Below are 15,360 nucleotides of genomic sequence, written 5' to 3'. Positions count from 1 at the left end.
GAAGAACATTCCTGAAAACCATTCAACCAAAAGGCCGCTCTTCCCTGGAGATTAGATCCAATTTGTAAAGGTATGGGGCTTAGCCCAAACGGCAGCTGCACAAATGTCATCCATGGAGGCACCCAGTCGAAGGCACCTGATGCTGCAATAGCCCTAATTGAGTGAGCTTTGACTTGGCCAGGCTTAGGTCCATCCATAAGCGAATATGAGAAGGCAATGCAATCCCTGAGCCATTTAGACAAAGTAACTTTCGATACTGCACCTCCCATTCTAGGACCCACAAAGGAAATGAAAAGCTGGTCTGACTTGCGAAAGGATTTAGTTCTGTCCAGATAGAAATGTACTTGTCTATGAACATCCAAGGAATATAGGCAGTATTCACCCTTGTTTGAATAATTTGGGAAGAATACAGGGAGCTCAATGGACTGGTTAATTGAAAAGTCAGAAACCACATTGGGAAGAAAGGATGGGTTAGTATAAAGTGATACTCTGTCCTTATGAAAGATCAGATAAGCGCTCTTAATACATAATGCTTGCAATTCAGAAATTCATCTAGCTGAGGTGACAGCCACCAGAAATAAGGATTTCCATGACAGGAATTTTAGATGGCAAGTCGCAGCAGGCTGAAAAGGGGGCAGAGAGAGAGACTGCAGAACCCAGGAGAAATTCAATGCCTCCACCGGCTGCCTGATGGAGGCCTGCTGTGGAAAATACCCTTGAGGAAAGTCTTGCAAAGGCAAGAGGAAATAAGCAGGACTCCATCGGACCCATTATGGAAGTTGGAAACAGCTGCTAGATGGACTTGAATGGTGGAAGCTGATGCCCCATTGTCGAACAGTTCAGACAGGTAATGAAGAATAGTGGCTACGGGGGTTGAAAATGGATCTAGCTTCTGATTATGTGACCAAATAGAGAATCTTTTCCATTTGTCCCTGTAAAGTTTCCTGGTGGATGGTTTATGAGAGGCCAGGATAATATCACATACGGGTAAAGAGAGGGTTTCCTGCCTGGCAACTAATGGAAGTGGAGAAACCAAGCTGTCAGCTTGAGAGTGGACAGATTCGGGGGAGTCAGCCCTTGCAGGTGAGCTATGAGGTCCTGACGAGTGTCTAGGATCCAAGGAGGTTGTAGCAGATGAAGTCAGAGGAAGGGAAATCATACTTGATGAGACCACAAGTCCAGAATGGGGCAATGAGGATCACTTTGCTTCTCAACTGAATAGCTTTCCTTAGAACAAAGGGTATCAGAGGAATCGGAGGGTAAGCATAAAGGAGACCCATGGGCCATGGTGAATCAAAGTGTCTCTCGGTGATTCCTCGTGAGGGGTAAAGAGGGCAAAGTAGCTGCTGCATTTTGTGTTTGAGGGGGAGGCGAAAAGGTCACAGCATGGCTGGCTCCAACAGCTGAAAATTTCAGCCACCACACTTGGATTGAGAGACCACTCATGAGGACGGAGGATGCATCTGCTTAGCCTGTCTGCAATCATGTTGGAGCTCCCCGGGATATGCGTTGTGATCAGAAAGTGGTTGGAAGCTATCGTTCACTGCCAGATTCTCATGGCTTTGCAACATATGGGGTAGGATTTGGTCCCTCCCTGTTTGTTTATGTACCAGACCATGAACATGTTGTCCAACTGGACAGCAATCATTCCAGATGGAAGGAGCAGATGAAAAACTTGCAACACCAATAGCACCGCTCTTAACTCCAGGACATTGATATGCAAGTTGACCTCTACATTGGACCATGTGCCTTGGACTGACTTTCCCTGAAAGTGGTCCCCCACCCCATCAGGGAAGCATCCATGGTCACCATGGTGCTGGGCTGGGGAACCTGGAAGGGGCGACACCAAAGATTTTCATCTGTACTAATCCATCAGAGGAGATCTTGTTTGTAAGTGTTGGTGATGAGAATCTGTGAGCTCAGGGGGGTGAAGATCGGGTATCCGCTGGGCCTGAAGGAGCCATTGTAGTAATCTCATGTGCAGTCTGGTTAGGGGAACAATAGGGATGGCTGCAGCCATGGACCCCAGAGCCTGGAGAACTTCCCTTGCAGACACCATTCTTCAACAGAGTATCACTTGAACTTGTGCCCTTAATCTCTGAAGCCTGTGAAGAGGAAGAGATATCAGACTTGACTGGGTGTTGAATATTGCCCCTATGAATTCCAATTGTTGTGAGGGCTAAAGGTTGGATTTCTCCCAGTGTATGGTGATGCCCAGTGACTCCACTAGAACTAGAGTGTAGTGGAGGGCCCTGACCAGTAGATGCTCGGTGGGGGCAGAGAGGAGCCAATCATCTAGGTGGAATCCCTGAAGTCTCAGATGAGCTGTTACCACTGCTAGGTATTTCGTGATCACTCTGGGAGTCGTCAAGAGACCAAAAGACAGGGGTCTGAATTGGTAGTCATTGACTCCCAACAGGAAGCAAAGGAGGCTCCTGGAGTGCTTGTCCATCTTGATATGGTAATACACATCCCAGAGATCTAATGAGCACATCCACACACCCTCAAGCAGAAAGGGAAGGATGGATTGAATCGTAACCAGGCGGAACTTCGTCTGAATTACCGATTTGTTTAGTTGTCTGAGATGCAGAATGGGCCTCCAGTCCCCTGTCTTCTTTGGCACCAAAAAGAATCTTGAGTAGAACCCTGATCCACACTGGTCTGGGGGACCTGTTGGATGGCTCGTTTTTGACATAGCTTTTGTATTTTGGAAGCTGCCTCCTCCCTTTGACTGGGTGGAACATCAGGAAGGGATTTTGGAGGTCTTGGATATGATATTAGGGGAATGTGGTAGCCTCTGGTAATGATTCTCTGCACCCACTAATCATTTGTAATACAGAGCCAGGCAGCTTGGTGCAGAGAAAAACGTGCCCCGACTGCTTCCAGAGGAAAGCAATCAGGCAGCGCTTCAGGACTGTTGATATGGTCTACCCGAGAAGAAATCTCTGGAGCCCTGGTTTCGGGTATCCCCTCTGCCCCAAAAGGGGCATCTTCCATTGTTGGGACCCCCTCTGCCCCTGGGGGAGTCCTCACCATGTGCGTCATGGAAAGGACCTTGAGACTTCTTGTGCCGCATCTTCCCACTCCTCTGGTTCCTGGAGAAGAAACGCTGAGGTTTGGGAAAGCATAGGCCCACGGCAGACAAGGTCTTTCCATCCTGTTCACATCTGGCTAATGTATTCTTGACCTTAGCACCGAACAGAGCTGATGCTTCGATAGGGGCATTTAAAAAGGAAGACTTGAAGGAGTCCGTGAGGTGACAAATGCACATCCAGGAGTGGCGTCTCATGATTACACCTGCACTCGCAGCTCTAGCTGCTCCTTTGGTTGCGTGGGACAGCAACCTCATGGACGAAGTGGATATTGACTCTAGGATGGCAAGTTAGGAAGCAACTTTATCACGTGCTCCATCTGAAATTTGGCCCGTAAGGTTCCCGGAGAGTTCGGAGATAAGATCTCTCTGGAGCCTCATAAAATGTGCCAAAAAGTTCAGAGACCTGACTGCAAAGGTCACTGACACAAAAACTCACTTCCCTAACCTGTCCACTGCCCGGGACACTCTGTTGGGTGGGTGGACAGCAGGACTCTCTTCCACAAGGTCCTTTTTCGTGGCTGCTGCCACCACCAAAGCACCCACTGGCAAACCTCTAGACCAATGGGGTTGATCCTCTGGAGGGGAGAGTACCTTGTCTGATCTCCTGGGGATGGCCTCAACAGTGTCCGGGTTCTTCCACGCCCACTGCACGATGAGCTTAACCAACTCATCGGCAGGTGGGGTCACCCAAAAAGTAGAGGGCAGAGAGTGAAAGGCCTGCAGTAATACGGATTCCTTCGAGGAAGGATTGGAGGGCTTCCAGTCACCCCCTCTGTTTCAAGATTTCAAGGATGTCTCCAAAGGAGACCTCATCAGGGGGTGACTGTGGGGATCCTTCCCCATCATCGTAGTCCATATCTTCCGTGAGGGACTCTTCTGGTGAGTCCATGTGTTTCCTCTTACATGCCCGTTTCTGAGGGGGTTCTTCAGTGGGAGCATCCAAAGAAGACTCAGAAAAGGAAATACCCTGGACAGGGGTTTCCTGGGCCTTGTGCTCTCGGAGTCCTGGGGGGCAGCCTTTGACAGCTGCAGCTCAGAAGGAACTGGAGGGATGACTGACATAGGAGGATTGCTAGAAGCAAGCACCCTCTCCCTCACCCGGAAAGCAGGCCTGCCCGAAGTGGAGTGGGAGCCCGGAACCGAAGAAGACAAAATCAGAACCGGAGTGGGAGCCTGGAACCAAAGAAGACAAAATCAGAACCGGAGTCACACCCCGCTCCACATGGTCTGCCCCCTGTGATGGAGCCTCAAGCAAGCTCGGGGAGGTAGTCACCCTCGGACCTGAAGCCAGGACCAGCAACACAATCGGAAACCATGACCGGAATCAGAGGTTCCACCCCCCCCAAGCATGAGATTGAGGAAGGGTGGGTTCCAATAGAACCGACACCCAAAGGGGCCTCGGGGCATTAGACACTGTCATTGTCGGCGCCGAGAAAGGGGGTCCTCTCGAAAATGGTTAAATGAGCCTTGGAATAGAGGGATCCAAGGCAGGAGAGTATGTAGGGGTAGCCGGTGTAATAGACCCAAAGCCTGGAGTGGGATGGGGAATAGGCAAATTTGAAATTCCCCTGGCGGTCAGCAGCTGGTCAAAAAGGCGCACCACATCCAATTCTGAATGGCTCCTGGTGGATCTTACCGATGCCCCTGAGGGGGAATCAGGCCGGTCCAAAAAGGGGCTGCAGACTTGTCTGGCAAATGGGTCCACAGATGACGAGTGCTGGGTCCATGGTGTATCACAGAATGGCACCAAGGATTCCAGCTTAGAAAATGGCAACAAAGGGATGGTTGGAGCCGAGAATGGGCTCAGAGCAGAGGTCACAACAGGGTTGGAGGTCAAGAATGGCTCTGAAGTTGTTATCGGAACTGACATTGGAATGGAGATGGGTGACATTGGTGCTGAGATAGTGGCAGACAAACTGATCGGAACCAAGGTAGTAGATGGCACTTGTAGTCATCGGGGCAGGGGTAGGCTGCGACGAGGCAACTTCGGTATGCTTCACTGGAGCTGAACTCGGAGCCGAGGTAGTCGGAACTGAGGAGGCAGTACGGTGCTCGGAGGAAGAGTTTTGGGCCTTGTGCTTCTGGCTTTTACCCCTGTCACCAGCCGATGAAGAGGGATCTGAGCGAAGACGTTTCTTGTCCACAGAAGGAGGGTATGAGACCTCTGTCTCAGAAATAGCATCTGAAAAAGGCAAAGAAAGCAGGCCCTTTAGGATCAATTTATTATGACGCTCATTCAGCGTTGGCTGACTGAAGCTGGCACAAATATCATACGGAGGTTTCGTCAACAAATGTGGAACCCCCAAACAGTACACACACTCTTCATGAAGGTCGCTATTCGTAAGTTTACCAATGCAAGATGAGCAGTGTTTAAACCCCATAGTTCTCTTCTTCTCAGACATAATAGCGAACAGTCACACAAAAAAAGAGAGTAAAGTGAAGAAAGTGAAGAAAGAGGAAATACCAACAATGGTAATGGAATGTCACAAGGGTAGAAAGGCCAATACCAACAATGGTATGAAAGGGATACCTGTGGGTAGAGCTGAGTATAGAAAGATATCAAAGAACAAGCAACTAAGAAGAAAAAATTCCACAACAACTTGTAAATTTACAAAGATAAATCACTTAGCTGGAGAGCACAGTAAAACGCTGCTATATTGCTGTGCGGCAAACGAGATCTGAGTTAACTGAGTGAAGGACATTGTGGGTAGCAGCTTAGCTCGAGAGTTTTTGGTGCACACAAGCTTGGTATAAAGCCGACTCGTCTATACAGTCAATCAAACTCAGTAACAAATATTTCAAGAACAAATGACTAAATGTCTACTCATAACAAGGAAAAAAACTATGTATAACTTATCCTAAAAGGTTCATAGGTAAATACTAGGATAGCTGCCCTTGCAGGCCATTTTAAGCCTAGTCAATTTCCCTTTTTGTCTTTGAAAAAACCTATCCAACTTGGTTACAGACTGGTCTTACCCATTCGATGGTTGATTATTATACATTACCTGTAATGACAATAACTGGGATCATAATATACATAATTTAAGTGGACCCATGCATGGGACAAAGTATTTAGGAGCTGTATCTGTCTATCAGTCATACAGGGGCAGTCCTAGGGTACATTTTCTGTTTTTTATCCATAAATCTAAGTTGCACTTGAAAATGGAAAGGGATGAACTTTGTATTATGTGGATGGGCGTGTCTGTTCCACTGCAGCAATATCCTCTGCATGATATACCTGTCCCTCCTAACTGTTCTGTTGATGCTGCAGAAGAGGTTTAGAGCCCTAGACTGAATATTTCTAATGCCATTTGACTTGCTGATGTGCAGTAAATTCATCAGTAATGGGTCAGAGGTCACTTCTTAGCAGTCTACTGGATACAGAGTATAGTGACAGGGCTTTGACTCAATCCATGTAGAACATCTTGTTTAGGTCTTGTATCCTTTTAGTAAGGTATCTCTGTTGGCATTCCAGTTGTCGCATGTGTCTGGACAGATACATGCCAAAGGGAGCATTACATTCAATGACTGCTCTAATGAGGACTGAGTAAAGGGGAACAATGACACCTCTAGATTTAGGCACAATCCTTTTGTTTATAAGCTGTGCAATACAGAAGGACTTTCTTGCAACAATAGGCACATGTTGGCCAAAAGTTAGAGCACTGTTCACAACTCCCAAATCTCAAACACCTGGCTCAACTCTTAGGGGCATATTGCCAGTGTGGTAGATGACTTCTCAAAGGATACAATAAAGCATTTTCTGGCATTTACTTTCAGACCATGATTTTGACACCAGTTATTTATTTGAGATAAACCTTCCTGCAGGATGGGATTCAGTGACTGCTCCTAACTTGCAGTCATCTGCAACCTTAGTCAGCCAGTGTCCTTTGGTATTGGCTTTTCCTTCAGAAAAATAAATGTCAAACAGGAGAGGTCCCAGCACAGAACCCTGGGGGACTCCATTGGTGACTGGTCTCTTTGCAAAGGTAACGTTCCCTATTTTGATTAACTGCATCCTAACTGTGAGACAGTTAGCAATCTATAGGGTGACATAGGGGGTCTATTCCCAGATTATTTAGCTTTTCTACTATGCCTGATTGTATCAAAAGTTTTAGCCAGGTTGACGTAGATGCTGTGGTGACATTTTCAAAAAAATCCATCAGGTTGAGTAAGCATGCCCTGCTCTTGATGAATTCAAACTGAGAGGGTTTAGTGTTTGGAGGTTCCTGATTGAATAATTCCATGATAAGTTTCTTGATGGCTTTGCATATGAGACTGGTCAAACTTATAGGTCTGCAGTTGTCTAGGTCTGTGGAAGTTCCTCCCTTATGCAGGTGAATGACTGTAACTGTTCTCATTTCCCTTGGTACAAAAACTGTATGGAGGCTCAGATTGAACAGAGTTGTTTGGGCTGTTGCTAAATTGTGCTTCAGACTATGTAAGATGCATCCAGACATGGTCTTATGTGATAGCTGTAGGTGAGCTAGTTTCAGGTACATCTTGAGGAACAGATGGAGGATGGGGGGGAGTAAAGTTACAACTAAGTTAATTAAACTACAGTAAAGTTAAGTTAGAGCTTTGTTAATATTAAAGTTAAATGTTTTAAGTACACAGAGCAAGTCTAGTTCACAGTTCATATTTAACAATTTTAGCAAACAGATACATTATATACTACACAGTGCCTATATACAATATGTATACCATCTGAAGGCAATAGACAAAATTCAAGTGAAGCAAAATGAATGTGAAAAACATGGTTACAGAGAGTAGTTTCAGCAGGTATATAAACAAGGGAATAGCTCCACAGACAAGGACAAACACAAAGTACTGCTGCAAGTAGGAATAACACGTGCCTTCCAAATGGAAAGATTCAGGAGGAAATGCCACAAATATGCTATCATAGGCAGTGTAAATCTTAGTTACAAATCTTTTGGGGGGATTCCCTGACGGTGTCAGGGATGAGGCAGAATTGAGGTTTTCTTGGAGTAATCCAGTTTCCTTCTTCCCCCCAGAGGCATGCAGATTGACTGTTTACTGGTTATATATACCTACAGCCATATATATATATATATATATATATATATATATATATATATATATATATATATAGATACATATAGAGACACAAAAAAAAATGTTCCAAAATCACAAACTAAGAAATACTTGCTGCTGGAAGTCAAACAGTCCAAAACCAAGCCGTATAAACTTCAAGTGTTGCTCAAGAAGTGCAGTACAATCCAGTAAAAGTGTAAAACACAGGTTTAATCCAAGAAATACAGTACAATCCAGTAAGCGTATAAGCACTTTCATTTTAAACCCTTTTAAAACTTCATCACATACAAGTTGTAACAGTTCTAGAGCCATCTAAATAAACTTCACCGGTCATGTGATCCACTTGAAATTTTAAAACAGTTTAAGGGGCTGTTTAAAAGTAGTATATATATAGAGACAGAGAGAGAGATGTGGGCATATATTGCATTTACACTTGACTTTGTGTTCAGGGTCCTGATTGAAGAGAGTCCATGAACATTACTGACTGAAACACAGAAATGAGGATCTGACCTTTTAGAAGGTAATAAGAACTTGAGTGGAACTTTAGGCACAAGTACATAAACATCTCCACAGGTTATCATACATATTTCCATTTCTCAATGATTACAATAGTAGAAACCAGCATATTATCATGGCTGGAGAGGGGTTGGGGGGTCAAAACCACAAATGATGACTATGAGTACTAAAGTTATCTTAAAGGAGGAAAGAAGCATTTAAGGAAGAAACATCTCGTTTCTGTACCTGACAATGAAGTAGTGCTGAGTTAGTTGAGTTAGTGTAAAACTTCAGTCACACAAAGCCACATATGACGGTTACACGTTTCACCTCTGGGCATTTTAAGGCAGACAAAAACAGATGTATGGGCTGCCAGAATAATACTGTTTCATTTCATTTTATTTTACTTTTCCTCTTCAAGTCTTTTACCAAAAACTAACTTACTGTTCTTTCAGGATAAAGTCTTTGTTTTCTGGGGAAATCTCTCCAGTTACTGGGTGTCGAAATGTTGTGGTCCTCTGGTTATGGCTAAAAATAAAAAGAAACAAAATATATAATCACTCAAAATGTCACCAAGAAACACTGAAATACAACAAAATAAAACATACACATCTGATTGAAGGAAAGCCTGACTTCTACAAAGATCGACTCCCTTGAAAAATATGCAACCCATTTGTGATTGCCTCACCCAAGTGCGAGCACAAATGAGCAAACACTCACAAATACAAACAGTTTTCAGGAAAAAAAAGCATTTTTGCAGGTATGAAACCCCCTGATCCCCTGATGGGGAGTTCATACCCCACACCGCTGCTACTTATATATCAACCAAGGTTACAACCTCACCAAAGGTGAAATCATTACAATACACAACACCATACATTAGAAATTTCATTCTTCAGGCAAAAAGCCTGCCAGTTGCACACTAATGATTGCAAAAATAAGTGTCAATCACCAATGTTTTGAATTAATTCCTTGGCACCTACAGAGATCAGCTGTTGAGATTCTGCTTAAAAAGTACCAGTTCCATTTTTTGTTAGTTTATTTTGGCCTGGTCATGTATTAAGTTCCACTGCAGTCTAAGCCTTTCTCAGACACTCATTGAATTTACCAGCACCCTGTAGTCAATCTCTGTTGCCAAATCAGCCCATATAATATGTTGCAAATATTGTGGAGCTCAGCAAAAAAACAAAAAAAGACTGTAACAATTGGAAAGTCCTTAGACCTGATCTTTAATAGTTCTAATTTATTATGAAGCCCTTGATATGGCCAAAGTAGAGCTCCTGGACCTGCTTATTTTACTGTACATTCCTAAATTAGTGCTTTATACTACTGCTTATGAATGCTAAATTTTTATAGTACATTGTAGAACTTTGAACTAAGAATCTCCATTCCTCCAGCTGGAAACACACTGGCTCCAATAAAGGCAATACCAAGTTCAGAAGTCCAATACCCTTCCAATAAACAGAACATAACTCAACGGTGTATAAAACGTTTATTCCAGAACAAACTAATACATGGATTTAGCGCTTTCGTTTCCAAACAGGAAACTTCATCATAATCAGTTAATAAAACATCCTGTACCCAATATAAAGATCCATCTCCATTTTCATTGGGTGAGACCTAATTACATCCATACCCCAAAATCACCTATGTATGTATAACATTACTTTTAGTATAAAAATTAAAATTGTCATTAATACATACGTGACAGCACATAACACCTATATATTATGACATACACACTTGTTAGCCCTTAATTTTAAGGCTGGAATCAGTGAAACATGATCATTGAGTCCTGGGTGGATGCAGACATCCAGGCATATTTGCCATATTAACTCCTGGTATTTCAGCCTAGATTCAAAATCCCCACCCCTGTCATGTGGTTTAACTAACTCTAAAATGCAAAATTTAAAATCTGCTTTTACACATTTTACAACATGTCAAAACACGGCATTAGCCTCTTTTTTTTCTGCCATTTCGTACATGTGTTCATATATTCTTTGTCTCAGGATACGTTCTGCCTTCCCTACATCAAATACCCAACAGGATGTGCAATAAAACATATGCACAACCCCCTAGTGGAACAGTTGCAATAACCTGGTCGCTCGGTATCTAATTGGGGGTGCAGGTAGCCATAATTCTTCTTTGTTAGCTATAAATGTACATTGTGAACATCTACCACACTTAAATGTTTCATCCCTAGCTTCATCCCTGCCTCCCCCATCTCCATGCCCTTTTTCAAAGATATCTTTCAAGTTAAAATTCCTCTTAAAACTAAATTTAATTAATAATATGCAGGATCTGAAAAGGAGAGGATTGGTGTCATCCATCCTGGGAGGAGGGATGTGACCTGGCCTGATGTGATGTTAACATCCACAGGAATGTGAGGCACATGGCATTGCAGCAGTATGTTGCAAGGGTCACAAAAATTAGTGGAGAGGAATTAGGAGATTAAAACAAAACCCCCTCACCTCACAGAGAATGACAACCCACTCCAAGTGTCTGATTCTTGCCTCAAGTGGAAGGAATAGGCCAATTTGGATCTTGCCCCCCACCATCAGAAAGAGTGATCGGTGGATCTAAGCTGTCATCCAAAAGAGGAACAACTGTACTGATGTGAAAGTCTATAGAGGGTTGCCTGATATAAATTTTGGACTGTGACCCCAATAAAATAAAAAAAAATGACTTTACATGCATTACACAGCATGACATGTTTGGTAAACACACTGGGGACTGCTCTCAGTCTTTGCATGAGAAGACAATACCATGGGTAATAAACAAAATCTCATTAGAAACATGCCACCATATGCATTATGCTATATGGGATAACAGTGCCTCTTCTACAGAAGGCTTCATATTGATGTTAAACCATCTGCACTTAAACGTAAATGCCAAAACAACAAAAACAAATGGTGCATGTATCCTCTTTGCAAATCATTTCCTTATAAAGAAAAACTTAAAATAAATGTATTTCACAGCACACAGAAGCAGAAAAGTCACTGAGCTGCTTTATACATTTCTGTTTAGAACCATGACATTTTCATGGACATACCACACAGATACAGACCAATACATTTAGCACAATGTCCAGTGTACCACCAAGTACTACCTTGACTTATCGACATGAATCATAGTAGTCTGTGGCAGCATTTATTACCTATCCAGGTTTTATGAACAGCACAGAGCAGCACCTAAATGCAGTAATGAATATGATGGCAACATGCTGTGTAGCATGGCAGCAATACACAGTGCAGGGATGTCAGTCACCTAATCACAGTACACTACACCTGACCAAATTATCATAACAACACTACACAAAATCACAGGTGGACAATGGATACAATAATGGCTGAAATGGTCTGATGCAGACAACCATACAAATCTCTTTAACAAGCTAGAAAAGCTGAAGACTTAGTAGGGATGGATAGCATGCTAGCTAAGTAACAGGGTCTGATGTGTAATACATGAGGGGATATGCAGTACGTGGCATTATATTATAGGTGTTATGTGCTGTCACTGCATTCAAAATTTGTACAGGTCATTAAGGACATTTCATGGTTTTTAGTTAACTAAGTAGACAACATCAAAGGGAAATTAATATTCACTCAGAGGACTGTCATCTAGCTCAGCATGCACTTAAAACTGAAATGAAGAGAATAAGTAAAGACGTGCAAATAAATGTCAAAATAATTAAATTCATGTGTTATGGCCAGAAATCAGGATCATCTGATTATCATATTTAGACTGGCATGGATAAGACAACTGACAGTTATAAAGGCTTGGAAATAATAATAATAGACAGCAAATGCAGTCTACAGGATTACACGGGTATAATACATAATGATACCTGCTCAGCACTGGGATACACATTTAGTTATTAAAGTCAGGAAGCCCCAGCTGATACCAGGTCTCTAAAGCACTTCACTTAAATCTAAATTAAAATAATGGGTGCTGAGTACTCAGTTTTGGCTCCTACCTTGAGCATTGCAAAAAAAAAAAAAAAATGAATATATCCAGGGATTTGTGACTAGATGAGTAGGAGACAATTGAGAAATGTAGCTACCAGGAAGCAAAAGCAGGAATCATTTACCAGTTGTGGATGTAAGATTTGATAAATATCTTTCAATCCAACACTGATGCTTCTTGTTTGAATGTCTATATATCACCAAGAATTTAAAAAATGGAAATGGTCGACAGACCCTTTTCAACCATGACCCAGGCACCATGGTATAAAGACACTAACAGAAATTTATATAGAGTTGAACAGAGTGTAGTTACAAAATACAGACAATACATTTTCGTGTTACTTACAATTATAAATGCAAGTGATTTAAAGCATTCAACCATTGGTCATCTGTTAAAATTGTCTTTACAAGATGTGACTACAGTGTGAGCTACAAAGACTAGCCATTGTCACAAAAGCAAGAGGATTTAGTGTCCTTAAACAACTGTTCTTTTAGTTTGTTTCTAAATAATTGAAGTCTCTGTTGCTGTCTAACTTCTGCAGGTAGCTGATTCCACACAGCTGGGCCTAGCCTAGAGGTAGCTCTTTCTCCTGTGGAGGTTGTAAAATGAGTTTTAATGAGGGTAATGCAATCGTCTTAGCAGTCTCTAAGTGTGAAGTTAGGCTATTTGAAATCTATTTTTTTGAGGGGGTAGAGGGACAGTGTCCCATTTTTAACAGCTTGTTGATCTGACAGCTAAGTAGTAATGTGGTTCTGTCATTTATAGGTAGCCAGGTAACATCACTGTAGAGACTGGCAGTGGTGAGTTTGGGGCTCTGCATGTACAAATCTACAGATTATGTTGATAGTAGTTTGCATTTTACATGTTTGAATGCAAGGTTACAAGAGGGAGCCCATACTTGCTTTGCTAAAAAAGCACATTTCTAGCTAAGGCATTACAAGGAATGATGAGGTGTGAGACAGTATAGCATAGTTTTAGTTGATAGGGCATTTCTCAAATAATGCTGTGATTATGCTTGACCAATGAATGAAAGAATAGGGTCCATGGTGATCCATAGTTACTTCTGTTCTGTTGCTAGTGGTAGCAAGTTGTCATATGTATCAATAATAATTAGAACCAAGTTTTTATGCAGTATTTTGCAAAGTAAAATAAAAAGAGATGTTTTTTTTTAATAAAGAATGCTTTTTATTCAGTCGTTCTAAAAAATATGGAAGAGTGAAAGCTTTGCAAAAGAAACAGACAAGCTGATTTCAGAAACGCATTTGAGGTTGGTTTTGGTGATTCTGGTAATGAGGTACCAGAATTAGTAGCAGGAATCTGCAAAACCAACCTCAAATGCGTTTCTGAAATCAGCACGTCTGTGTTTCTTTTGCAAAGTTTTCACTCTTTTTTTAGTTTTTAGAGTGACTGAATAAAAAGCATTCTTTATGAAAAAAATCTTTTTCTTTTTACTTATATTTTTATTTTTTACTTTTGGGTAATCAATGAATGTCACCCTAAATGTTTACTCACTGAGTGAATCGTCAGGTAAATTACTTAACGTGTGCATTTCCTGTAATGCATCCTCATTTCAAAATGTATCGGCATTTTGTGATCCCTTGACAACTATATATAGAATACGAGTCAAGAAAAGCCAGTTCAGTGATTTATTTTATCTTATTTTTTTTAGTTGTCATAGAGGTTACCCCTTCACATCACCTGTTAAGATTAACACACAAACATACACACACGTGAGTGAAAGAAAAGATGGAACTGCACTGATAGCAGAACTGCAACTGCATTATTACATAGGAACGCAGAACTGCAATTATTCGACTACATAGGAAGTCTTAGGAGAGTGAGACGGGAAACTCAGCAGTAATTCAGAGTAAGCTGAAAGTGGGTGGAGAGGCCAGATGATGATGCAAGTCAGTGGGTGTTGCTGATGCAAGTTCTTGGTAGCAGTAATTCAGAGTATAAATGCACCCTCATTGCAAAATGTATAGCTAAACAGGCATTTTGTGATCCCCTGGTAAGTATATGTTGAGTAGGAGTCAAGAAAGGGCAGTTCAGCGATCCATCTTATTTTATTTTTTTACTTGTCAGAGGTTATTTCCTTCACATCCTCTCTTTAGATTAAAACACACATTCACATTCACATACACACACAATTAAAAAGAAGAAGAAAAAAAAAAGATGCAACTGCAGTTGCAGTCTTAGAAGAGTAAAATGGGAAACTCAGCAGTAATTCAGAGTAAGCTGATAGGGGGTGGAGAGGCTGGAAGATGATGCAACTCAGTGGGAGTGTTGCTTCTGCAACCAATAGGAGAAGAGTGACAGAACCACAGAGAGACTGAGCCAAAAAGCCAAGTTCAATAAAAAGTACTCTAATAATAATAAGAAGAAGAAGATGAAGGACACTTAGCAGGAATAATGGGAGCATATCCAGATCACTGAAAGAATTGTTAAGGTATGAAACATGCTATGTAGTGAAATTAAAGAAAGTGACAGTTTAGAAATTTTCAAAAATAGAAATAAAGATTTTGGAGACAAATTTTTCTTATACTTGTACAGAGACTGTTGTATTAATTCTTTCCAGTATTTAATTCTACTTTAGTGAGATCTTTCTTTTTTTGCCATTCTTCACAAGATCTATTCCCTCAACGTACAACATAAAATATTTACATATCACGAGATATTTCTTGGATCACATAACAGATTCCATCTTTATTCCTTATTTTGTTTGTGCATGTGCACGTCTGTCTGTCTGTCTA

At 41.8% G+C, this 15,360-nt stretch overlaps 1 protein-coding gene across 10 annotated transcripts in view; it reads right to left on the bottom strand.

Moving 5' to 3' along the window:
- The window catches only part of PLEKHA7 (pleckstrin homology domain containing A7), a 2,079,953-nt gene that overhangs the window by 1,270,396 nt on the left and 794,197 nt on the right, over positions 1 to 15,360 (bottom strand). For all 10 annotated transcript variants that reach the window (XM_044082761.1, XM_044082762.1, XM_044082767.1 and 7 more), the window contains exon 2: positions 9,086 to 9,169. In XM_044082761.1, coding sequence (XP_043938696.1) covers positions 9,086 to 9,169 — 84 coding nt within the window. The remainder of the gene's footprint in view (positions 1 to 9,085; positions 9,170 to 15,360) is intronic.

Source organism: Protopterus annectens, chromosome 9.part0, assembly GCF_019279795.1.
Source record: "Protopterus annectens isolate FY-2018-M chromosome 9.part0, PAN1.0, whole genome shotgun sequence".
In the NCBI taxonomy this organism is placed as follows: Eukaryota; Metazoa; Chordata; order Ceratodontiformes; family Protopteridae; genus Protopterus; species Protopterus annectens.
This window is presented reverse-complemented; position numbering and strand designations above follow the sequence as displayed.